We start from the raw sequence: 26,641 nt of genomic DNA on the forward strand, positions 1-26,641 counted from the left end.
GTTGCATTGAAGATAAATTTGCTTATCCAGTCAAATAAATTCAATCAACACTGGAAAATTGGATTGGTCAATCCTTTGTGAGGAAGATCGCTTCGTTTACTTTACTACCACTGCTAAAATGCTAAGCCAAATCAACATACCAAGAGATGCTATTGTGTATAACCACACTGTGAAAACCTCTTATAAGAGATAAATATGCAAACTGTAAGATGATATTGTCAAAGCTCTATGAAAAGCTGGCACGTGCTTTTACAAAAGCACAAATAATATGTATAATGCCAGGCCTGGGTGGAATAAATATGTGGCAGGATACCATGCTGAAGGCTGTGAGCCACTAGGGCTTGGGCCAGGACAGGTCGGCCTGTAGTTGAGTATAAAAAGCAAACCAATGCAAGATACAAATAGGCAATTTGTTTTATCTGGAAAAAATTAACAGGCACTGAAGGTCGTCTGAATGAGAATTTCTTAAATAATGTAATGCCACTGACTTCTGGAAAGAAGTGAGAGTACTCAATAACTGTAAAATGACTTTACCTAGTATAGTTGAGGGACTACCTGGATCTGATAATATTGTAGCACTCTGGCAAAAGCATTATAGCGACTTGTTTAATTCCATTCCGAGTGCGCCGTATAGGGTAGATAATGTTGACTATACTGACTCTTTGATGATTACATACTCTACTCCTACTACGAAATGACAACCTAAGTGTCATAGATCAGATCTCTGCTGAACATCTATGCTAGTATGAGGTTAGCTCTTCTCCTGGTTTTATGTTTTACTAGCCTCATGTTTTATGGTCTGCTCCCAGATTCAATGTTGTCTGTCCTGTTGGTCCCTGCCATCAAGGATGAAGCTGGTAAAGTGGGGTATAATCATAGGCTAATAGCATTAGCTAGTGTACTGTCCAAAGTACTTGACAAATTGTTTCTCAGACTAAAAGACTTTATAAAGACTACAGAAAATCAATTTGGATTTAAAAGACGTGTATTTATTCCTTGAACGAAATGGTGGATCAATATAGGATCAAGAATTCATCTGTTTTCCTGTTTCATTGATTCTTCAAAAGCATTCGGTCATGTTAACCATAGGAAACTGTTTGAAAAGTTGGCTCGGAGAGGGGTGCTTAAATACTTGGTGAGGGTCCTGGTCTATTGGTACCGCCATCAAAAAATGCAAGTCAAATGGGGGAAGTGTATCTCAGCCCCGTTTGGTGTTGACAGTGGGGTTAGAAAAGGAGGAATTTTGTCCCCACTATTATTTAATGCAGTGGTTCTTAACCTGGGTTCGATCGAACCCTAGGCGTTCGGTGAGTCGATCTCAGGGGTTCGGCAGAGCCTCTGCCGAGGAGATCCAGCAGCCCCAAGAGTGAAGCGGCGTCAGTGAGGTAAGACCTTATCGAACACCGGGGGTGTCTTGAACGTGCGCATCCAACTCCACAGCCGACTGTTGCCGCATTGGAACGCACCATTTCGGCTGTTAAGTTCCATTGGACGGCGTGTTGTCGGTCAAAAAACTGGGGCCATTCCTCATCCAAATAAATGTGCACATCTCCTCATTCCCACTTCAGTCTCTGTAAATATCCTGACTGGTATTCGATGCCTCGCTCGTCCTAAACGTGATCAGCAAAGAAGCAGTGTTTTTTTGTTTGTTTTTTTTAAACAAAGAAGCAGTGTGCGCTCGTCCCAGCATAAATCTATGTAGCTCATGCTCACGTCCATATTTCCTCATTCTCATATAAATCAGCCACGGAGAGGTTAATCCTTTTGATATGTTGAAGTGGTCATTAGTAAGGATGTCCACATATATTTTGGTGCCAATTAATCACCGTTTTTGGACGTTATAAGCAATGAAAATACAATACAATGAAAATACAATGATTTCCAATGGAGAGTTTGTAATCGGTTCCTCCAGTGACTCGACCGAACAAGGATAGAACGGTAGGGGACGCGGCCATTCTCCTCATTAACAAGAGGCGTTATTCATGGAGTCACTTATTTCCTAATTTCTCCCAAATTTATTGATAAAATAGAAAATGACAACTTTTTTTTCATTTTCTTGATCAAAAAATATCTAAAATGAAATCTCTCGGCACAACCGTCACTTTAATCACGCGATAAATAAATTGACGGCGTCATTTTCACTCAGGACAAACAGTGTTAAGAACATTTTTATTGTAAAATTGAATTACAACTCATCCTTGCCATTCTGAGAGCCAGGCAAAGAAAGGGTTCTGGTATCCATTTTGACCGCGTCTTTGGAATTCTTTTTTATCAACTGTTCCACTTTTGTTTTGAGTGTGTATTGTCCATCTATGTTAAAAGGTTGAATTCCATCTGTCTTGACCTCTTTTTTTTTTTCAGTTTGTATGTTATATGTGTTAGCTTGCTCTACATCTGTAGCGTCTGGTTGATTTAATTTTGCCTTGTCAGTCTCTCTAGTTAGTTCTGTCACCATGGGATGGTGGTCTGAGCTGACCATTTCCGCTTTTGAGTCAAAGTCTGGCATCAACGTGGTGGAGAACATCTCCAGCATATGCTGAGCTTGGATTCTTTCCTACAAAGCAAAGGGATATATGAAATTAAAGATGGTACAGTAATATCAAATTGAAAAGGGAGGTAGCTTATATACCTTTTCCTCATGAGCCGGATCTAAGGTGAACCACAGTGCAACAGCACACCTCTGCCCCTTTGTGACAGCCCTCACACCATGTGGGTTTTCCTTTCCTGCTCCAAATCCAACCACACGGCCACACATTGGACGCACCACTGCCTAGAAATATCAAAAATAAGTGACAAATTGATACAAGTTCATCCAGAAATCAAAAGGGTTTTTAAAGCAAAACTGGATAAATACCGTGACTACTTTGGCATCTAATTCTGTGAAAATAAAATCTCCTCCTTCAAAGTCATCATTCAGGTAAAGTATTGCACTGGAATGACAAATGAGACAATAGGCTGATTTGTAAACATTAGAATATGCATGCAGACAATTTGGAAATGCACAAGCAACTGTGAGAGTCACCTGAAATCTCGATGTGTGTATGCAGGGGGTTCCTTTAAACACTCATTGAGCTCTGACACCAACAGACAGTTGTCAGCATGAATAGAGTGACTCAGATCGGTACGTGCTTCTTGCTTCCCTGAATAACAATAAAACACTTTCATAATGAACCCAACATTGATCAGTCAAAACATAGCACAAAAAGTAAGGACATTTGTTTGGTAGATGGGGAACATAAATTTTGTTGAGTTAGGTCTGACAGCTGTCGTTAACAAATTTTGGGGTGCGGAATCCAATTCTCTATCATGTCAAGTTTTTGAGCTATAGATCCCTGTTTTCTTAAAAAATATGACATATGTATATAAATAAAACACTAAGCTGGAATAGTTACTTATTTTATTATATTATATTGATATATTACTTACCCTCAATAGCAGATCGACACACCAGATGTGAATAGGAGAAGTAGAGCGGGGAAGCCAAGCTAAAGTATGACTCCAAAACCTTCCTCACCTTCTCGCTAACATCAAAGAAAAGACGTGCACCCTTCAGTGAAGCCTTTCCTTCTTGTGCCAGCTATGATTGGAACAAAGTATATAGAGGAAAATAAAAGTGAGGGAAATATTTTGTGTGTGCTGTTGATGTTTTCATTACCTTGTACTATAAGATTTAAACAAAGACGATAATACAAAAGCTAAGACATCATCTTTTCATGGCACTGGGTGATACAAGTACCAAAAATGCTTATATATCCATCAATTATCGATACCGCTTATCCTCACAAGGGTCGCGGGGCGTGCTGGAGCCTATCCCAGCTGTCTTCGGGCAGTAGGTGGGGGACACCCTGATTTAGTTGACAGCCAATCGCAGGGCACACAGAGACAAACATCCGCACTCACGATCACACCTAGGGACAATTTAGAGAGTCCAATCAACTTACCATGCATGTTTTTGGAATGTGGGAGGAAACCGGAGTACCCGGAGAAAACCCACGCAGGCACGGGGAGAACATGCAAACTCCACACAGGGAGGCCGGAGCCACGTCATGTGAGTCACGACGCGCCTTTGCGTACCTGTACACAGTGGTGCTACGGATCATCTTTGTCGCCCGTGAGCGGTACGGATCAAGCATCACGGTTCGGGCCGGGCGCGATCCGCAGAATGATTGGTGAATAAAAACTGTGCGCGTTCATATTAAGTCAACGTAATTAGTCCGCTTTCAGTGTAATAGCAGCAGAGAAAGTTGAAAACCCTCATGGCTCACATACGTCGCATATGGGAGCGCTCTGCAAACATACTCAACAAACACACCACCTCCGCAAAGGCTAAATTCAAAATAAAGCGTACCAAATAATACATTGCGTCATTGATGCCAATGCAATAGCCTTAGTAGACTTTTACTTTGAAGTTGACCTCTGTGGTGGCGTAACAGCTATAACTTGACTTCCGTTTTCGACGTCTCAGCTTGCCACCAACGTCAACACAAAGCCATCCCTAAGTCATATTCAATCGCTAATTTAGGACGCTAACAAACCGCTAGTTAAATACGCAGTCATTGTATGATACGGCACAAGTCTCCGGCGTTAGTGGCTAGCATCTGTTATCATTAGCAACAAGTGCCTGGATGGTAGTTCACCAGCTGTTGCTTGGCTTACTTTTTTTTTTTTTTTTACTTTTTAAAAACTTGTCAATATTGTGGAGATTATTTTGTAATGCGCTGTCCATGTGTAAAGGAAGGTGCCTTAAATTGCACGTCAAGGTATTTTTCATTATGAAAAAAATAAAATAAAACCTTGCCTTCATTTAGTTTATGAAAACACTTGCTCATTAAATAATTCTAAGAAAACAGTCAGCTCAAAATGTCTGGCAAAATACCTCGTTATTTTATACACTGTACCACTTATAAAATAAGAACATTCTTATTTTATCCTGCCTTCTATTGTGTTCTTAAATCCTAAATGGCCATATTAGACACAAGGATTTTTTTTTTTAATGAACCACTAGTGAGTATCAAAGTCAATCTCCTGGTACTCATGTGAGTACCCCATGAAATATATATATATATATATATATATATATATATATATATATATATATATATATATATATATATATATATATATATATATATATATATATATATATAGTATGTGCACACATACTGTACATATGTACAGAGCTGGGCACTTGACCCTTTTTTGCCAGTCCGTCCTCCATCCGCGACCTGGGTACACCTTCCGGCTTCATCTCTCCGTCCTTATTCATAAAGATTATCGTACTCTGACCCGGTCCATTCCCATCCTTTTAAAGCGGTTCTGTCCTTACGTCCAAAAAAACCATCACCCAAAAAAAACCATCACGCCGCGGGAGAGAGGTTTGTTTAAAGTTCATTAAATGGCTAATTTACTATTCAAATCCGCTTACCTTATGGGCACCCACTTCTGGGTTAACGGTTTGACGAACCGCTTGCCACCACACGTTGAATGTGTGTAAGGAGACGAAGTGAGCGAGTCGAGAGTTGTACTGTAACTGCTTCATTTAACAGTGGTCATTGTTTATATGTCAGTGCAGCTGACGTGAGAGAGGTCAGTCTCTGAACGGATGGGCACAGACGCCCGGTCCAGGGAGCGCTTCCATTGGTCAGCCCTTCTGGTTGCTGATTGGCTTGCTGGTTAGATTGAGGGCGTTTCTGGCGGCATGATTCAATTTAAGTCAATGTAGTTATCGCAGGCGGGCGCGGTTCCATGCGGAGCGGCGCGGATGATGCGTTTGGAGAGGTGGGATTCGGAACAAAGCACATAAAATCCGCCCATTCATCGCGGCTAAATAAACTTTTTTCCCTATTCAGCTCGCGGCAGTCAATCAGCATCGGGGAGTACTACGTCACACACAGTGCGTGTACACTTGTCAGAACTTGTGTGGAGAGCGCAAAATGAAGTAAAATATTATAATTGTGGTTTGTGGACATCCCGAGCTATATGACTTGGCTAGCAACCAGCACCTGGACAAGAAAAAAAGAGACCAGGCTTGGAGAGCTGTGAGCGAGGAGCTTGTTATACCTGGTATGTTTTACCTTCTTCTTCTTCTACCTAGTGTTTTACAGCTGTTGAGCTTTACCAAGACGGCAATATTTGTTTGCATTAGCTGTTGTGTTTGTAAATGCTTATTGGTGTTGTCTTTGCTTGTGTGAAGCACATTGAGTTGCCTTGTGTATGAAATGTGCTATATAGATAAAACTGCCTTGACTTGCCTTTAGCACAACTCAAGCTACGTACTCCTCCAGCAGCGGACAGTCAAGCGACATGCTTGCGTCACCCGCCGGTGTGCTGGCTCTGATGCTGCTCGTGCTACTGGGTCTCATCACTTGTCGTACTAGTAGAACTCGCGCTGTATCTCTTGTTGAAAAATCTCTTACGCAGTTGGGTAACTAGTGGCACGTTTGAAGTGTTCGGAGGCAATTTTTGTCGTTTGCCTATTCGCCGAGTAGGTTGACGCCTTGCGACAATGTCATACACATGAGGGACGATTAAGTCAAGTAAAGTCAAATTTATTTATATAGCCCTTAATCACAGGAAAGTCTCTAAGGACTTCACATGCCCATAGCTGACGACATATTAACATCATCAGAGCTGGGCAGTCCGTCCCGGGGGCGTAACGGTACGTCCCTCCACCCCGGACGGACGCCCATTTTGGGGCGAAGGACGGTTGGTGACAAATTTGAAAAAAAGGGGCGGACTAAGCAAGGGCGGAAGTGGATTTTAGTCGTGCCCACTAATCGGCCCTCATGCGTGTGACGTGGTCATGTGGTGGCCAAAGTTGATCTCAACCTACCCGGCGAGAGGCTTCTTTAGGCTTCTTTTACACTCCCACGCCAACGCGGGCGACAACTGCCGCATTGCATCATGTGACCGACGCATTGGGACACTGTTACAGACTATATACATTTCTGCATGGAGAACACCATACCCACTAGGACAGTAAGGTGTTTCTCCAACAACAAACCCTGGATCTCACCAGACATTAAAGGTCTCCTGAAGGAGAAGAAGAGGGCTTTTGCGTCAGGCAACAAAGAGGAGCGGAAGACTATGCGGCGCCAGCTGAGGAGGGGGATCAGAGAGGGGAAAAGGTCCTACAGGAAGAGGATGGAGGAGCAGCTGCTGCAGAATAATGCCAGGAGAGTCTGGAGGGGCCGGAAGACCATCTCAGGCCACGGACAACCTATGGCCCGGACTGGTCGGGACCTGCAGTGGGCAAATGAGCTGAACATTTTTTTCAATAGGTTCGATCAGATGCCTGCCCCCTCAATTCCTCATGCTGCAGCCTCCACCCCTTCCCCACAGTCTCCATCTCCCAGCTACATGCCATCATCTACCTCCTCCACACTTCACTCTCCCACCTGGAGAAGGCGGGGAGCACAGTGAGGATCATGTTCTTTGATTTCTCCAGTGCTTTCAACACCATCCAGCCCACCCTATTGGGAGACAAGTGTGAGGACACAGGACTGTGTGTCTGACATGTTCCTCTGCAGCATGGGGGGCGCCGCAGGGAACTGTCTTAGCTCCCTTCCTGTTCAACCTCTACACCTCGGACTTCAACTACAACACCCCTACCTGTCACCTGCAGAAGTTCTCTGATGACTCTGCGATTGTCGGCCTCATCACAGACGGAGACGATCAGGAGTAGAGAGAACTTACTCAGGGTTTTGTGGACTGGTGCCAGCAGAACCGCCTCCTGATCAATGCGGGGAAATCCAAAGAGATGGTGGTGGATTTCTGCAGGCGCCAATACTCTGCACCTGCACCAGTGAATATCCGGGGAACAGATGTTGAGAGAGTCTCAACTTACAAGTACCTGGGTGTTCATCTGAACAATAAACTGGACTGGAGCGACAACACAGCGACTATAGGAAGAGTCAGAGCAGACTCTTCCTACTCAGGAGACAGGAGACTGAGGTCCTTTGAGGTTCAGGGGACACTCCTCAGGAACCTTTATGACTCGGTGGATGCATCGGTCATTTTCCAGGGAGTGGTCTCCTGGGCAGGCGGCGTCTTGGCCCGGGACAAGAAGAGGCTGGACAAACTGGTCGAGAGGGCTGGGCTGCTCCCTGGACTCGGTGGACTCAATGGGGGTCAGGAGGAGAATGGCTAAACTGTCATCAATGCTGGGCAACCCGGACCACCCCCTCCAGGGCACTCTAAGAGCACTCCACAGCTCCTTCAGCGACAGACTGTTACACCCTCACTTTGCAAAGGAGAGATTCCTCCTTCTCCTTCTTACCTGCTGCTGTCAGACTGTTTAACAAGAACATTGTGTAGTCTCTACAAACTGGCGGACATTAGTTCAATTGTGCAGTCCTGCGACTGAGCTTATATTGTGCAATACTCAACATTCCCCACTACTGTATTTTTATTTTTATCCACTGCTGTTCCTTATATTTCACTGCAGCACTACAGCACTGTCACTTACAGTATTTTTTCCTCTGTACTATGTACAGGCTAAAATGAGTGTTTCTTTATACTTTATATGTAGATGTATGTTGGTGTGTACATACATGTGTATATACTCATGGTTACTGCGTATATTTATATAGGTTTGATTCTGAATGTTTGCTGTAAAATGTTATACATCAACGGCTACATTATGCCGCCTCTGTGTGACCTATATCTTTGCTACTGTAACGCTGAAAATTTCCCCACTGTGGGATCAATAAAGGCCTTCTTATTGTGCTGTGAGACAAGTTGGTGACAGGACTGCAACACATGCTGCACACATGTCAGAAATTGTTGCTGCATATATGACACCGCGCGCATTCTCTCTCGTGAGCGGTCCATTATGTCACATGTTGCGATGACGTACGGTTTCCCCCGGCTCGGCCTGGCAATTTATTTGTTGCCATGGAGGGAAGGATCCACCTCACAGCTCGTTGCTGCCACGAAGCAAACTAGTTTGGCAGCGGTATGGGTGTTATGTCATGTATGTGTGTTTGTAAAGTAAAGAAGATACACACCCACATACCACCTTCGTCCCAGACTTTCAAGACCATTTTCACAACACAATTAAATGCATCGTCTAGTCATCTAGGTCACTTTGTTGTCACAGGCTCGATATCCATTGTTGTCGCTGTCTTTTTGATCGTTGCATGACAAGAAAAATGCCAACCGGAATTGGCTGTAAAAGGCAGAGGAAATTCCACCCTGCGGTGTTTTGTCAGTAGCCGTAGTGACACCCCCGACTTGGAATGAAACTAACACATTTTCAAAACAACACTTGTGGGTTGTACACAAGTATAAACGCGTCAGACACTTTGGGTGGGTGGGCGTATGCGGGGGCGGGGTTGGTGCTGACTTAAGGACAGAACCGCTTTAAAAGGACAGGGTCAGGGGCCGATAATTTTTATGAATAAATACAATACAATAGACGGAGGGACAAGGCCGGAAGGGTACCCAGGTCGCGGACAGAGGATGGACCAGCAAAAAAGGGTCAAGTGCCCAGCTCTGCAAACCAAAATGTTTTAGATTAAGGTTAAATAAAAACAAAATTAAAAACCAATACAAGAGTTTGGTTTAGTTTTATTTAGCACAGTGATTTTCCCTAACTTTACTCATGTGATTTCCCTCTCTTCTACATCCCCCCAAAAAATGTTGGTTTCCAAGAAAAGTGAAATGTGTTTACAAGTATTTATTTTAGTATTCATAGGTAGTGTTTCATAGTATTAGGGCAACTCAGCATTGTGTATAGTTTTGGGTTCCATTTTAAAATGCACTAAACATTTACAGCTAAAAAAAAAAAATCAAGCCGCAGTATCGCCTTCAATTTCAATTACTTCATCATTTATAAACATGTCAGGAATGTTGGTACAAGCTGCAAAGTTTAAAAAAAGTTAAATGTACTTTCATCTTAATTGTCTTTATTATTCTTTTATGCATATCTTAAATAATTCTAGCTGCAACATACTGATGGTCATATAAGAGCCTGGTGCAATTATGCTGTGATTTTCATATACAGATCCAATTAGTTGACTAGCAAAGTAATAGTTTGTGGCAGCCCTATTTGATACACTTGCATACATACGTCATTGTGTATATGTGTGTGTGTGTGTGTGTGTGCGTGTATAACACGTGATGTCTAGTTTACCGTTTACGGACCTTCAGAGCTTTTAGGATTGTGATTCCCTGAAACATTTCTCTGGTAGAGTGGGGGGAGGGATGTTCCCGGTAGCCATCACCTATGAGGGCAGCTGCCTACACATAAGACAAAAAATAAACCACTTGAAATGATGAGTTGGCAAGCAAGCACATAATATACAGCAAGGCTCCATTTTTTTTCTTTGCGGAGCAGTTTTGCAAATCACTGACTTCATTTGAAGAGCAATTTCCTAATTTGTTTTGCAGGTTAATCCCACGGACCTCAAGCAAAGTTTTCATTATACAGTAAAAATATAACCACTCAATGAATTAACAATTGGTTTTTTATATAATCAAACACCTTGTATTTCTTTAACATACATTGTGTAAGCATAAAACTATATTTTCTTGTCTAGAAGCACAGCTAAATTGTAAAAATTTTATCCCGTCACACGAGCTCAAGTACATGTTTTAAATAGTGGTGCAACAGATTATCTTTGATCCGTATCGATCACGCGCCATGGTTCAGGCCACACATGGTCCCTGGATTGATTGGTGAAAAAGAAAAATGTGCACATTCATGTGAAGGCAGGACATTCAATCCACATTGCATATTCACTATAGTAAAGCATAGCCGTAGTCATGTTTAGCAGAGAAGGAGAGAAACCTGGATCCTGGATCATTTAAGTGTCATGTGTGGAAGCATTATGGCATCTAGGTTTCAAACGAATCCTTGAGTAATGCAGGTACCTCAAATAAAAATTTTTAAAAATGTATGCAACGTTATAGTCAATGAATGACACTGACTGCTGTGTTGCTTTTGTTATCGCCTGAAATAAATTTTAAAAATTGAATAAATGAAGGAATGAATAATTTCCAAAAACCTACTGTAGTACATAGAGCTCTGAAAACATGTCTAGACCACTGCAAAATTCAAAGTTCTTCTAATTTTGTGATTTATAGGAATGCTTGAGTAACATGAACATTTTGTTTTATCCTATTAATTATTGACAACACAAGAAATACAAATCTCATTCAAGGCATTTGTTTGCAGGAAATGAAACATGGTCAAAATACCATGAATTCCAGTGTTTTTTTCCCTCTTATTTTCTCCCCCCCAAAAGCCATGTAGTTAAGCTCCAAAAACTCACATTAGAAAGACTGCGCAACACCGTGCACTCATCATAGGTGATGACCCCATCGAGCAAGACCCGTTGAGAGCCATTCAGCTGCATGGATGTCAAGGTCACTTTAACGTTGTCATAAAATGGACTTCCACCTTGAGGATATCACCGGCAGGAGACAGACTTTAGTTTACAATCACAAATAGAACAACTTTGACATTATTTTTTAGCGTGATCTAATTAATGCAGTATTGTTGTTGTTGTTATTAGGGCTGTCCCAATCCCGTAATTGGAAATGGGGACCGATCACCTGATTTTCAGCTGATCCAGTATCGGGTGAGAAAGATCGTTTTTTTTTTATTGTTTTCATTTAAAAGGTCACAAAGCTACAAAATAATCCAAACATGCAAATATTTCCGGCACAATGTAATTGGTGTGAGGCATACACCCAACAGACAAGTCACTCTCCTCCGCTGCGGGCAGCAGCAAGCGAGGCAGAGACAAAAAGGTGAGTTTGTCTTCATAGCTTGTTTGAAGCGAGAGGCAAGCCAAAACGATACTCCTAAAATATGTCTGCCTTGACTGATATAAAGAAGCCAGCCTCCTGGCAAAACGACATCATCCAAGAGTTGAGACAGCTGAGAATCGCGATGGACAGTTTAGCAATTGTGACTGCACTCAAGCTATCACGCTTTGGTTTTTCCGTGGTCAAACTATCCTCTCCTATGTTTTTGAGTGCGCGCGTTTTCTAAACCTTATGGTACATGCTTTCCCGCATGTCACAGCTGTCTGCACAAAATACAATACATAATTCATCATTTCCCTCAGGTTCGAACTGCCATAAAAAAACATGCCTCCAATAAGTAAAAATCATTCCAGTGAATTCTTGTTCCTGGAGAGGAATACTATCATCTTGCGAAGTTTGTACTCATATTACTGTAGTTTTTTTTTTTTTTTTTAATTAGAGGCAAAGTCTGCACAAAATACAGTACATACAATACATAAATCATCATTTCCCTCACGTTTGAACTGCCATAAAAAAACATTCTTCCAATAAGTAGAAATTCATTCCAGTGGATTCTTGTTCCTGAAGAGGAATAATATCATCATGTGAAGTTTGCACTCATATTACTATAGACTCTTTTTCAGAAATTAGAGGCAAAGTCTGCGCAAAATACAGTACATAGCTCATCATTTCCTTCCCGTTTGAACTACCATAAAAACACTCCCTCAGTAAGCACAACATCATTCCAGTGGATTCTTCTTCCTGGTGGCCCATACTATCATCATGTGAATTTTGGACGATTTTACTGTACTGTTTTTTTTAATTTAAAAACAATTAGAGGCAAGGTCTGCACAAAATACAGTGCATAAATCGTCATTTCCCTCACGCTTGAACTTCCACAAAAAGCATTCCCTGAATCAGTAGAAAATCATTCCAGTGGATTCTTCTTCCTGAAGAGTAATACTGTCATCATGTGACATTTGGACTGATGTTACTGTACAGTTTTTTTTTAACAATTAGAGGCAAAGTCTGCACAAAATACAGTACTTACAATACATAAATCATCATTTCCCTCACGTTTGACTGTCATAAAAATCATTCGTCCAATAGGTAGAAAATCATTCTAGTGGATTTTTTTCCTGAAGAGGAATACTATCATCATTTGAAGTTTGGAATCTTATTACTGTAGATTTTGTTCAGAAATTAGAGGCAAAGTATACATAAAATACAGTACATAACGCATCATTTCCTTCATATTTGAACTGCCATAAAAAACATTCCCTCAATAAGTAGAAAACCATTCCAGTGGAATCTTCTTCCTGGTGGCCCATACTATCATCATGTTAAGCGTGGACTGATTTTATTGTACAGTTTTTTTAAACAATTAGAGGCAAAGTCTGCACAAAATGCAGGACATCAATCATAATTTCCCTCATTTTTGAATTGTCATAAAAAACGTTCCTTCAATGAGTAGAAAATCAATCCCGTGGATTGTTCTTCCTGGTGGCCCATACTATCATGATGTGAAGTTTGGACTGATTTTACTGCACAGTTCTTTAAAAATTAGAGGAAAAATCTGCGCAATATACAGTACTTAGAGTACATAAATCATAATTTCCCTCACGTTTGAACTGCCATAAACACCATTCTTTCAATAAGTAGAAAATCATCCCAGTGGATTCTTGTTCATTCCTGTTCTGGAATACTATCATGTTAAATTTGGACTGAATTTACTGTAATCATCATTTCCCTCACGTTTGAACTGCCATAACAACCATTCCCTCAATAAGTAGAAAATAATTCCAGTAAATTCTTCTTTCTGAAGAATACTATCACCATGTATTCTAAATTTAAATTTAAAATGTTAATGTTATTGTATGGCGGCACGGTGGTCGACTGGTTAGCACGTCCGCCTCACAGTTCAGAGGTCGTGGGTTCGATCCCGGCTCCGGCCTCCCTGTGTGGAGTTTGCATGTTCTCCCCGTGCCTGCGTGGGTTTTCTCCGGACTCCGGTTTCCTCCCACATTTCAAAAACATGCATGGTAAGTTGATTGGATACTCTAAATTGCCCCTAGGTGTGATTGTGAGTGCGGATGTTTGTCTCTGTGTGCCTTGCGATTGGCTGGCAACCAGTTCAGGGTGTCCCCCGCCTACTGCCCAAAGACAGCTGGGATAGGCTCCAGCACGCCCCGCGACCCTTGTGAGGAGAAGCGGTACAGATAATGGATGGATGGATGGATGTTATTGTATATTTAAAAAAAAAAAAAAGAACATTTGTGGGATTTGTGGGTAATATGCAGGGAAATCAGTGCATATTTCTCATTAATGATTTTCTACTTATTTGAGGAATGTTTTTATGGTAGTTCAAACCTGAGGGAAGTGATGATTTATGTACTGTATTTTGTGCACAGTTGTGACATGCGGGAAAGAATTTACCGGTAAGTTTAGAATACGCGCACACTAAAAAATTAAGGAGCGAATAGTTTGACCACGGAAAAACCAAAGTGTGATAGCTTGACCGCAGTCAATTGTGACACGTCCAAATGACTTAACTTCAAATAGAAGCAAGCTTGTTCCCCACTGGTTGCATTTAACGAGGTCATAAATCAACAGCGTTGTTTTTAGATGAGAAAAGTCACGCACGTACCCAACATACGGAGCTGCATGGGCTATTCATTTTAGCCTGCACACGCCTTTAAATAACGATGTAAATTGTAAATGTTTACCATTAAATCAAATGTGTCAAACAGAGAAATCCCTAATTTCTTCTCATTCTATGGTAATGCTTATATGGGCCATTCAACCAAAATTGGTGCCATTCACATCCCCAGGCAATAACATGAAAATACATTTTTATAAAGCGTCCTTGCACATTGATATGCATTGTGTTTAAAGTTTCATTCAATTAGTGTAAACATCATGGCTAAAACCCACTAAGAGTTTCAGTACAAAAATCTGACATGATAAAACAAGTTCTGAGATGAACCAATGCACATTGAGTTGTTCAATATGTGTATCATAAAATTTTGTGCTTAAAAAAGAGGGAAAAAATATCAAACTTTAAGTTTGAGTATTACAAAAAGAAAGTGGAAGTGATTTGCTGAATGGTCTATGAACATATCGTCGCTGTTCTGTGAAAACACTTATGTCCATTTTTTTTAAATTTTCTTATTTTTACGTGAATGTTGTTTCCATGTTACAGACATCGCATTAACGTGAAAATTATTATTTTTTTCTTACAAAATTGGACATAAGTGTTTTTCATAGGACAGCGACGATATACACGTTGATGTATGCATATTTCTATATTAATTTGAGAAAAATCGGATGCTCACTCTTTTTCTGAATTCATTGTCGAGGTATCAGATCGGGACTCGAATCGGTATCAGATTGGGGTATCAACAAATCACAGATCTCAAAATTAAAAGATCTGCACCTGAAAAAACGTGATTGGGACAACCCTAGTTGTTAACATCAGTTAATGTAGTTAACACTGCAATACTCACTTTCTTGTGATACTACCATGTTTGCCAAATCTGTAGAGTCCTTTTTCTTCTCTTCCACCAGAGTTTCAATCTCTTTCATCAGGTTTCCAATTTCCTCCGTAATTCTTGCTGCTGTCTCTCTCTCAGCCCTGAGACACGAGTAAGGAGTAAATGATATTGACACTAGGTAGAAAAAAAACCTCAATCCATGATTACAATTTATTCTTCAATCTGATTTATTTATTTTTATTTAGTTTTTAAACATGAATATAACCTAAAGACTGGTGCCGTAGACTTGGTTGACAGAATGATAAGATACAATCTAGGGCTGAATGATTAATTGCATTTCCAATATAATCATGATAAGAGAATATGCGATTATGTAATCGCGAAGGCTGTGGTTTAATCAGGGGTGTTCAAACGTTTTGCAGAGAGGGCCAGATTTGGCGGTGAAAATGTAGCCTGACATTCTTTTTTACATGGAACACTAATAAATCCAAGCACATTTTAGCAAACCAGTCTGGCTTTCATTTTTGACATTTTAATTTAAATTTCATGATTCTCAACCATGTCTTCTGGTCCATTTGAAACATGACATATTACTGGCAATTAAATGTTCACTTAACTTTTACATTTAAAAACAGGGAAATAAGTAACACTATTCACCGGTGCAAATTACATTTAAAAAATGAATAACAAATGGCAATTAAATGTTGTCAGAACTTTTTAATTAAATAACAGGAAAATGTTAAAAAAAAAAAAATTATATATATATATATATATATATATAGGGCGGCACGGTGATCGACTGGTTAGCACGTCCGCCTCACAGTTCAGAGGTCGTGGGTTCGATCCTGGCTCCGGCCTTCCTGTGTGGAGTTTGCATGTCCTCCCCGTGCCTGCATGGGTTTTCTCCGGGTACTCCGGCTTCCTCCCACATTCCAAAAACATGCATGGTAAGTTGATTTTGACTCTCTAAATTGCCCCTAGGTGTGATTGTGGGAGGAAACCGGATATACATATATATATTTTGTCACATCTGTCGACTGAAAATAACATTACAGTTGCTCAGGGCTCAGATAACAAACAAACAGGCCCTCAGTCCTTTCAAACACACACAGACCTACACACGCACACTCGCACACATACAATAATTTAAATTGGTGTTGTTATGACAGATATATTTATTCTTGAGGGCGACTTGTTGCTCAAGCGCCGCTTGGATTTAGAACTACGAGAGCAGTCATTTTTACGGATGTCACTTTTATTGCGCTCTGGCAATGACTTTGACTAAAAAGATTATTACTCGCTGCTCGAGTGTCTAATACAATACAATACAATACAATTTTATTTATACAGCGCATTTCATAACAGCTAGAGCTGTAACAAAGCACTTTACAAACAGTACAATAAATTTAAAAAAAAACAATAAAAGGCTGTGATAAACATCAATCAATATAGATAGAAATAATAGGAAATATAAATACAAATATAAATAAATAAAGCCAATAAATTAGCATAAAACACTATGTACAATTGACACCGGAAATGAGACGAAAATTTCAGGTCTCATCAAAAGCCAGAGAAAAGAAATGTGTCTTTAACCGGGTTTAAAAAATGGACAGAGAGGGGGCTTGCCCAACAACCAATGGGAGGTCATTCCAGAGGGAAGGACCAGCAACAGAAAAGGCTCGACCCCCTCTGAGGCTCCGCTTGGTCCTCGGCACCTCGAGCAGCGCCTGGTCCGCAGACCTGAGGCTGTGGGAAGGTGCATAGGAGTGGAGGAGCTCAGAGAGGTACACTGGGGTGAGGTTATTTAATGATTTAAAGACAAATAGGAGAATCTTACATTGAACCCTGGAATGCACTGGGAGCCAGTGAAGGGAGGCCAGAATTGGTGTTATGTGCTCAATCTTCTGAGCTCCAGTTAGTAGGCAGGCAGCAGCATTTATAATAATTTATCCATCCATCCATCCATTATCTGTACCGCTTCTCCTCACAAGGGTCGCGGGGCGTGCTGGAGCCTATCCCAGCTGTCTTTGGGCAGTAGGCGGGGGACACCCTGAACTGGTTGCCAGCCAATCGCAGGGCACACAGAGACAAACATCCGCACTCACAATCACACCTAGGGGCAATTTAGAGTATCCAATCAACTTACCATGCATGTTTTTGGAATGTGGGAGGAAACCGGAGTGCCCGGAGAAAACCCACGCAGGCACGGGGAGAACATGCAAACTCCACACAGGGAGGCCGGAGCCGGGATCGAACCCACGACCTCTGAACTGTGAGGCGGACGTGCTAACCAGTCGACCACCGTGCCGCCCTTATAATAATTTATAATAAAGTTATTTTGTTTGTTAAAATTCTGTTGTGGGTATATTTTAATGTAAATTGTGTCAGATAAATCAATGAGAAACTGTTGGTGGACCGCTGTGATTGTCCCGTGCGGCTCTCGCATGTGTCGTGCTGTTATAAAATACAGCTGCTTTGGAGCAAACGGCATATTATTTTCTATTTATTATTTTTCTAAAATGCTGCAATATTGTTTTGTTATTTATTTATTCATATTGTGCTTAAGTAGTTATTCCTTTTTTATTTGGTTTGCATTTCCTGAGCGGAGAAGAAAGGAGAGAGAGAGGTGAATTAGAGCGAGGCTGTTCACGTCTGAATAAAGACCCAACAAAACACTGTCCTGCCGTGTCGGTTGTCTTTAGCAAAGAAGACACCAGAAGAAATACATAAGGTCAAACCTATGCAGTCAGTATTCTCTAGTAAGGAATCAAATTTGCATTGTCCAATCTTTCCTTATAACGGAATTTCCTTATGTGGGAAACGACTACGGTACATGTCCTGTATAAACGTGCAAGTATGTTAACAAAATACATGTGTAACAAGTTAACAACACAAGCAATATAATAATAATAAAACATTTATCAAACAAAAACTCCACTATAAAGTACAGGTATATGAACAAAATACAGTACAGTATAACAAACATGGTCCAAATACTGTTGAAAAAAATACTGTAACACCAATGCAGTACAGTACTGTACTTAACTAGAGTAAACTGTACTGTATTTTTGTTGACTTTTAGGAAAAAAATAGTCTATTTTGTGTTGTTGTGTTGGCTTCATTCTTTGCTGTATGAAAATGTTTGTCTGCGTATCATACAGTTGTGTTGCTAATTGCAAGTAACTGTCCCGTTGATCATCACTGATGTCTGGTGATTCTTGTGCATACAAAAGGACACATTCATTTATTTATGCCACTGTACTTCCGTCGAGCCGCAAGCAATTTCCTTTGAGCAGGCAAACTGCTGGAATCATACTGAGCCAGAATCAATTCCTTGCTTTTCAAAGTCTCGTAAATTTGAGTTTTTTCGACTCAAGGTGTCTCCTGAATGTTTTTTACTTTGTGACCTGCTTCGCTTAATCGGATGCATTTCACTCTCTCTTCCACGGTCATTGCCATTCTTCTTCGTTTGGACGCCATGAGCTACAGACGAAAATGTAAATGAATGAATTTAAAATGTTTCACAATTTCAGTAAAACGCATGCCAAAGTAACTTACATGAATTCTATAAACCGATTAATATTTTTTTCTGATCCTCACTCTACAGAGTATTTTTATAAATTAATATATATGGTTTTGGCATCAAAATAAGTCTGAATGAGTTTTTAACAGAATTTAATGTAAAGTTCTCCCCAATGTATCAAAATGTAAATGCTATTTCTTTTGTTGTAAAATGCAGAAAGTTGATCATATTGACTCTAAGTCATCATTTCTTAAAGAATGCATACACTTAACCAATCGTTATCATAAATTATTGGTTGATAATTCAATCCATTTTATTTTTTGTCAAAACTTCAGTTTCTTCAATAATGACTGTAAAGTTTCAATTGTAACCATACTGTTGAAGTTGTTGCAGTAATACTTTGTGCGAGGGTTGCAATGTAATAACGTAACTCTTTTTGCTATATTTCAACTTTTAACATGTATTATAATTAATGAAACATTCATCCATTTTCTACCACTTTGTCCTGTACTCAGGGCTGCTGGGGTGGAGGGCAGGGTGGGGTGCTTGAGCCGATCGCAGCCGCCTTAGGATAAGAACAGGGTCAACGCAGGACAGGTCACTAGTCCATCACAGGGCACATCTTTCATCATTGAAGAAATAATAGCAGTTTTCATCTTCCATATGAAATTTTAATTGGAATGACAAACACTTTTTCGTATGATACTTTTAACAAAAATTAACTTTAGTAATTTAAACTTTAGTCTCTCCAGGCAGACTCTGCTTAACATTCATTAAAAAAATCTAAAAAAGAAAGCGAAAGGAAGGAAAGCTTACAGTGCCTTAAAAAAGTATTCACCCCCCTTGACATTTTTTGTGTTTTGTTGCCTCACAGCCTGGAATTAAAATGGATTGTTTGAGGGTTTCCATCATTTAATTTACAGAACATGCCCACAACTTTGAAGACGTGATATATTTTTTATTGTGAAGCAAACAACAAATAGGACAGAATAACAGAAAACATCATTGTGCATAAGTATACACCCCCCCCGACAGATGTCAGTACTTTGTAGAGCCGCCTTTTGCAGCAATCACAGCTGCAAGTCGTTTTTGAGAAGTCTCTGAGTTTACCGCATCTTGCCACTGGGATTTTTGCCCATTCTTCAAGGGAAAACTGCTCCAGCTCCTCTAAGTTTGATGATTTTCACTGGTGAACAGCATTCTTTAAGTCTGACCACAGATTCTCAATTGGCTTGAGGTCTGGACATTGACTAGGGCAGTCCAAAACATTTATATGTTTCCCCTTAAGCCACTCAAGTGTTGCTTTAGCAGTATGCTTGGGATCATTGTCCTGCTGGAAGGTGAACCTCAGTCCTAGTCTCAAAACAGTGACAGAATGATACAGGTTTTGCTCAAGAATATCCCTGTATTCAGAACCATCCCTCTTTCCCTTGACTCGGTCCACTTTCCCAGTCCCTGCTGCTGAAAAACATCCCCACAGCATGATGCCGCCACCACCATGTTTCCCTGTGGGGATGGTGTTCTTGAGTTGATGAGATTTGTTGGGTGTGCACCAGACATAGCATTTTCCTTAATGGCCAAAAAGTTCCATTTTAGTCTCATCTGACCAGAGCTCCTTCCTCCATACATTTTGAGAGTCTCCCATGTGCCTTTGTGCAAAGTCAAAACGTGCCTTCTTATTTTCAGATGAAAGTAAAGGCTTTCTTTTACCCCGGTGGACGAGAGGGTAGCCTCCCTCCGCCTTAGGGTGGGGGGACGGGTCTTGACTGTTGTTTGCAGTGTCCAGAGTACCCACCCTTTTTGGAGTCCTTGGAGGGTGTGCTGGAGAGCGCTCCCACCCTGGGGACTCCATCGTTCTGCTGGGGGACTTCAATGCTTACGTGGGCAATGACAGTGAGACCTGGAAGGGTGTGATTGGGAAGAACAGCCCCCCGATCTGAACCCGAATGGTGTTCGGTTACTGGACTTCTGTGCTCGTCACGGATTGTCCATAACGAACACCATGTTAAAACATAAGGGGGTCCATATGTGCACTTGGCACGGGGATACCCTAGATCGCAGTTCGAAGATCAAATTTGTAGTCGTATCATCGGATTTGCGGCCGCATGTTGTGGACACTCGGGTAAAGAGAGGGGCGGAGCTGTCAACTGATCACCATCTGGTGGTGAGTTGGCTCAGATGGTGGGGGAAGATGATGGTCCGACCTGGCAGACCCAAATGTATTGTGAGGGTTTGCTGGGAATGCCTGTCAGAAGGAGTTTCAACTCCCACCTCCGGTAGAACTTTGCCCACGTCCCGGGCGAGGCGGGGGACATCAAGTCCGAGTGGACCATGTTTGGTGCCTCCATTGTTAAGGCGGCCGATCGGAGCTGTGGCCGCAAGGGTGTCGGTGCCTGTCGTGGCGGCAATCCCCGAACCTGCTGGTGGACACCAGCGGTAAGGGATGCTGTCCAGCTGAAGAAGGAGTCCTATCGGGCCTTTTTGGCCTGCGGGACTCCGGAGGCAGCTGACAGGTACCGGCTGGCCAAGCGGAATGCAGCTTTGGTGGTTGCTGAGGCCAAAACTTGGGTGTGGGAGGAGTTCGGTGAGGCCATGGAAAATGACTTCCGGACGGCTTCGAGGAAATTCTGGTCCACCATCCGGCGTCTCAGGAGAGGAAAGCAGTGCATCATTAACAAATGAGATGGGGTGCTGCTGACCTCAACTCGGGACATTGTGGTTCGGTGGGGAGAATACTTCGAAGACCTCCTCAATTCCACCAACACGCCTTCCACTGAGGAAGCATAGCCTGGAGACTCTGACGTGGGCTCTCCTATTTCCCTTTGTCACCGATTCTGTTCATAACTTTTATGGACAGAATTTCTAGGCGCAGCCGAGGTGTTGAGGGAGTCCGGTTTGGTGGCCTCAGTATTGCATCTTTGCTTTTTGCGGATGATGTACTGTTGGCTTCTTCAAGCTGCGATCTCCAACTTTCAATGGAGAGGTTCACAACCGAGTGTGAAGTGGTTGTAATGAAAATCAGCACCTCCAAATCTGAGACCATAGTCCTCAGTCGGAAAAGGGTGGCGTGCCCTCTCCGGTTCGGGGATGAGTGTCTGTCCCAAGTGGAGGTGTAGTGACTTGGGGTCTTGTTCGCGAGTGAGGGTAGGATGGAACGGGAGATCGACAGGCGGATCGGTGCAGTGATGCGGACCCTGTATCGGTCTGTCTTGGTGAAGAAGGAGCTCAGCCGAAAGGCGAAGCTCTCAATTTACCGGTCGATCTACGTTCCTACTCTCACCTATGGTCATGAGCTGTGGGTAAAGAACAAGATCTTGGATACAAGCGGCCGAAATGGGTTTTCTCTGCAAGGTGTCCGGGCTCTCCCTTAGAGATAGGGTGAGAAGTTTGGCCTTCCGGGAGGGACTCAGAGTCGAGCCGCTGCTCCTCCACGTTGAGAGGAGCCAGCTGAGGTGGCTTGGGCATCTGATTAGGATGCCTCCTGGACGCCTCCCTGGTGAGGTGTTCCGGGCATGTCCAACCGGCAGGAGACCCCGAGGACGACCCAGAACACGCTGGAGAGACTATGTCTCCCGGCTTGCCTGGGAACGCCTTGAAATTCCTCTGGAAGATGTTGCTGGGGAAAGGGAAGTCTGGGCTTCCCTGCTGAAGCTGCTGCCTTCGCAACCCAACCTCGGATAAGCGGAACATAATGGATGGATGGATGAAAGTGATGGTCCTTAAAACCACACACTGATTTTCAGACTTTGGTGGGCATGTACTTACTAATGCTGTAAACTAATAACTCATCATGTGGCCATGGATGAACAGGAAGGCAGAAATTTCACCAGGAAGAGAATGTTTTATTTATATATATATATATATATATCAGAAGAACCTTTATTGTTTTCATGTTGCACCCTATCTAAGGGGCACGAATATGGTAAAAGTATAGTACATTTTGAAATAGTATTTTCTAGCTTTTCCTTAATATCTTGCCTGTCCCTAAAATGTGTCACTACCAAAACACACAATTACAGAAGAATAAAAATATTTTTTTCCATTCCCCCCTTTACAGAGTATTTTTTTTTAATTAATATATATATGGTTTTGACATCAAAACCAATCAAAATGATTTTTTAACAGAATTTAATATGACTTTTTCTGAAATAAATCAAAATTTATATGCTATTTTTCATTGTAAAATGTAGAAAGTTGATCATATTGACTTCAAAAGTCATCATTAATCAAAACAAACATACTCTTAAACAATCAATATCAAAAATTGTTGGTTGATTATTCAATACTTTTTATTTTTGTTGAAACATCATTTTTTTCGATAGTGATTGCAACATTTCAGTAGTGACCATATTGTTGCTGCTGTTGCAGTAATACTTTGTGTGAGGGTAGCATTGTAATCACTTAACTAGTTTTGCTATATTTTAACTTTTAACATGTATTATAACTAATGAAGAGAGGAATGCATCTCTGGCGGTTGCTGAGGCAAAAACTCAGGTGTGGGAGGAGTTCGGGGAGGCCATGGAAAATGATTTCCGGACGGCTTTGAGGAAATTCTGGTCCACCATCCGACGCCTCAAGAGAGGGAAGCAGTGCACCATTAACACTGTTTATAGTGGAGATGGGGTGCTGCTGATCTCAACTCGGGACGCTGTGGGTCGGTGGGGAGAATACTTCGAAGACCTCCTCAATTCCACCGACACGCCTTCCACTGAGGAAGCAGAGCCTGGAGACTCTGAGGTGGGCTCTCCTATCTCTGGGGCTGAAGTAACCAAGGTAGTCAAAAAGTTCCTCTGTGGCAAAGCCCCGGGGGTGGATGAGATCCGCCCGGGGTTCATAAAGGCTCTGGATGTTGAGGGGCTGTCATGGTTGACACGTCTCTACAACATCACGTGGACATCGGGGACAGTGCCTCTGGATTGGCAGACCGGGGTGGTGGTCCCCCTTTTTAAGAAGGGGGACCGGAGGGTGTGCTCCAATTACAGAGGGATCACACTCCTTAGCCTCCCCAGCAAGGTCTATTCAGGGGTGCTGGAGAGGAGGGTCTGTTGGAAGGTCGAATCTTGGATTCAGGAGGAGCAATGTGGTTTTCGTCCCAGCCGTGGAACAGTGGACCAGCTCTACACCGTGAGCAGGGTCCTCGAGGGTGCATGGGAGTTCGCCCAACCAGTCTACATGTGTTTTGTGGACTTGGAGAAGGCGTTCGACCGTGTCCCTCGGGGAGTTCTGTGGGGGGTGCTTCGGGAGTACGGGGTACCGAGCCCCCTGATAAGGGCTGTCTGGTCCCTGTACCACCGATGTCAGAGTTTGGTCTGCATTGCCGGCAGTAAGTCGGATTGGTTTCCAGTGAGGGTTGGACTCCACCAAGGCTGCCCTTTGTCACCGATTCTGTTCATAACTTTTATAGACAGAATTTCTAGGCGCAGCCAAGGTGTTGAGGGGGTCCGGTTTGGTGGCCTCAGTATTGCATCTCTGCTTTTTGCAGATGATGTGGTACTGTTGGCTTCTTCAAGCCGCGATCTCCAACTCTCGCTGGAGCGGTTCGCAGCCGAGTGTGAAACGGTCGGAATGAAAATCAGCACCTCCAAATCTAAGACCATGGTCCTCAGTCGGAAAAGGGTGGCGTGCCCTCTCCGGGTCGGGGATGGGATTCTGCCCCAAGTGGAAGAGTTCAAGTATCTTGGGGTCTTGTTCACGAGTGAGGGTAAGATGGAACGGGAGATCGACAGGCGGATCGGTGCAGCGTCTGCTGTGATGCGGACCCTGTATCGGTCTGTCATGGTGAAGAAGGAGCTCAGCCGAAAGGCGAAGCTCTCAATTTACTGGTCGATCTACGTTCCTACTCTCACCTATGATCATGAGCTGTGGTTCATGACCGAAAGAACAAGCTCTCGGACACAAGCGGCTGAAATGGGTTTCCTTCGCAGGGTGTCCGGGCTCTCCCTTAGAGATAGGGTGAGAATTTCGGCCATCCGGGAGGGACTCAGAGTCGAGCCGCTGCTCCTCCGCGTTGAGAGGAGCCAGTTGAGGTGGCTCGGGCATCTGATTAGGATGCCTCCTGGACGCCTCCCTGGTGAGGTGTTCCGGGCATGTCCCACCGGCAGGAGACCCAGAGGACGACCCAGAACATGCTGGAGAGAGTATGTCTCCCGGCTTGCCTGGGAACGCCTTGGGATCCTTCCGGAAGAGCTGGAAGATGTTGTTGGGGAGAGGGAAGTCTGGGCTTCCCTGCTGAAGCTGCTGCCTCCGCGACCCGACTTCGGATAAGCGGGAGATAATGGATGGATGGATACAACTAATGAAACATTATTTTTTCCATTTTCTACTGCTTTGTGCTGTACTCAGGGTCGCAGTGGGTTGGAGTTGATCGCAGCTGACCTAGCATAGTCCACGCTGGACCAGTCACCTGTCCATCACAGGGCTCTTTATCATTGATGGCTTGGTTTCACCTTCCAAATGAAAATGTAATTGGAATGACAAACATTTTTGTAACATACATTTCCCTGTATGTATGTTCCCTCTCTCTCTGTTTTTTGAGAGACATCCGGTGGTCTTGTCTTCTCCTCCATGCTCTTCTGACTTTCCTTTGCTCTCTGCTGGATAATTCATTGGTGACTTCAGCTTTCCTTCTTTCTTCCATCTCTTATTTCTTTCTCTTTCCGTTATTAAATATTCTTTGGATTTCACTGGGTCATTGTAACCCTTCGCCTGTACTCTGTCTCTGCTAGGCTTTTTGACGTTTTGGTGTTTTTCCCTTCAAATAAAGATAAAATATGAAATAGAATATTGTTAAAATCAGAGAGATCTATGTATGACATATTGTCAGGTTCATCAATTTGACATTTTTATAACACAACACAAATGAAGAGGAAAGAAATTCTTTGTTACTAGCTCATGAGGAGAACGGAGCAATTGCAGAATTTCTGTTTCCCGCTGTGCTCGTGAGGAGAACGCTTCTTTCTACGTTCCTTCTGTGCTCTTTCTGCGTTCTAAACTTATTTTTCCGTTCCCTCTCTTTTTATTAACTTTCAGGACTCCCTGGTTACATGGGTGTTTCCAACCTAACGGGCGGGGAATTTATGCAAGCTGTTGGAAACACTTGGCCTTGTTATCTATATGAGTGTATGTGGGTGAGAAAATACTGTTTTCATGCAAGCTGTTGGCGATACGTAAACCTGGTGTTCTATGTGATTGCGTGTGGGGAAAGAGATTACGGTGTACATGTGTCAAAGCATTACACTGCAAAAACATTCAGTCATATTAACAATTTAGTGTTTTCTTGATTTTCCTTCTTACTTCTTTTCACACATTCACCTCGGATGGTTATAATAAATATAGACATGAAAGCAGAAGCAATTTCTTCATTGCAAGCAAATATCACATTATTCTTATTTAGTTTACAATACAAATATATATATAGCAAACAAAATAACTCAAACATATGTCCATTTAGCATAATCAGCAAATGTGTGATAACTATTTAAAAATTATTCTTACATTTCCCTACTCTTTATCCCACATTTGCACACAATCCTTCATCATGACACAAAAACTCCTATCAGTCTTTATTCAATGCAATCATTCATTATGTGCATTATGTGCAAACATAGTAATGCCCAAAAGGCAACTCTACGTGTTGTGATGTTACCAAAAATCTCATAAAATGTATTAAAAGCCAAACGAATACCAATCAAGACATTTTCGTAAACCTGGATGCCACGTCCATCTGTCGCAGTAAAGGATACAATTTGCCCAATCTAAACTGTCATAGGATTTAATGGCTGCAGTAATCAATTGGTTAAGGAGAGCTCTAATACATAGAATACAAGAACATCCACACAAAGTTGAGATCTCTGTGAACACACCAAGA

General features: G+C 42.2%; 1 protein-coding gene across 1 annotated transcript in view; it reads right to left on the minus strand.

Moving 5' to 3' along the window:
- Positions 1 to 2,150: 2,150 nt before the first annotated feature.
- Positions 2,151 to 26,641, minus strand: part of p3h1 (prolyl 3-hydroxylase 1) — a 71,816-nt gene continuing 47,325 nt past the window's right edge. Inside the window, exons 8-15 of the mRNA XM_086039559.1 lie at positions 15,261 to 15,388; positions 11,277 to 11,404; positions 10,147 to 10,242; positions 3,427 to 3,577; positions 3,023 to 3,140; positions 2,855 to 2,930; positions 2,630 to 2,770; positions 2,151 to 2,554 (exon numbers count right to left, since the gene is read on the minus strand). Of these exons, the coding sequence (XP_085895685.1) occupies positions 2,186 to 2,554; positions 2,630 to 2,770; positions 2,855 to 2,930; positions 3,023 to 3,140; positions 3,427 to 3,577; positions 10,147 to 10,242; positions 11,277 to 11,404; positions 15,261 to 15,388 (1,207 nt within the window). The 3' untranslated portion in view covers positions 2,151 to 2,185. The remainder of the gene's footprint in view (positions 2,555 to 2,629; positions 2,771 to 2,854; positions 2,931 to 3,022; positions 3,141 to 3,426; positions 3,578 to 10,146; positions 10,243 to 11,276; positions 11,405 to 15,260; positions 15,389 to 26,641) is intronic.

This window comes from Filicampus tigris, chromosome 9 (genome assembly GCF_054856515.1).
Source record: "Filicampus tigris isolate MCC_2025a chromosome 9, RoL_Ftig_1.0, whole genome shotgun sequence".
In the NCBI taxonomy this organism is placed as follows: Eukaryota; Metazoa; Chordata; class Actinopteri; order Syngnathiformes; family Syngnathidae; genus Filicampus; species Filicampus tigris.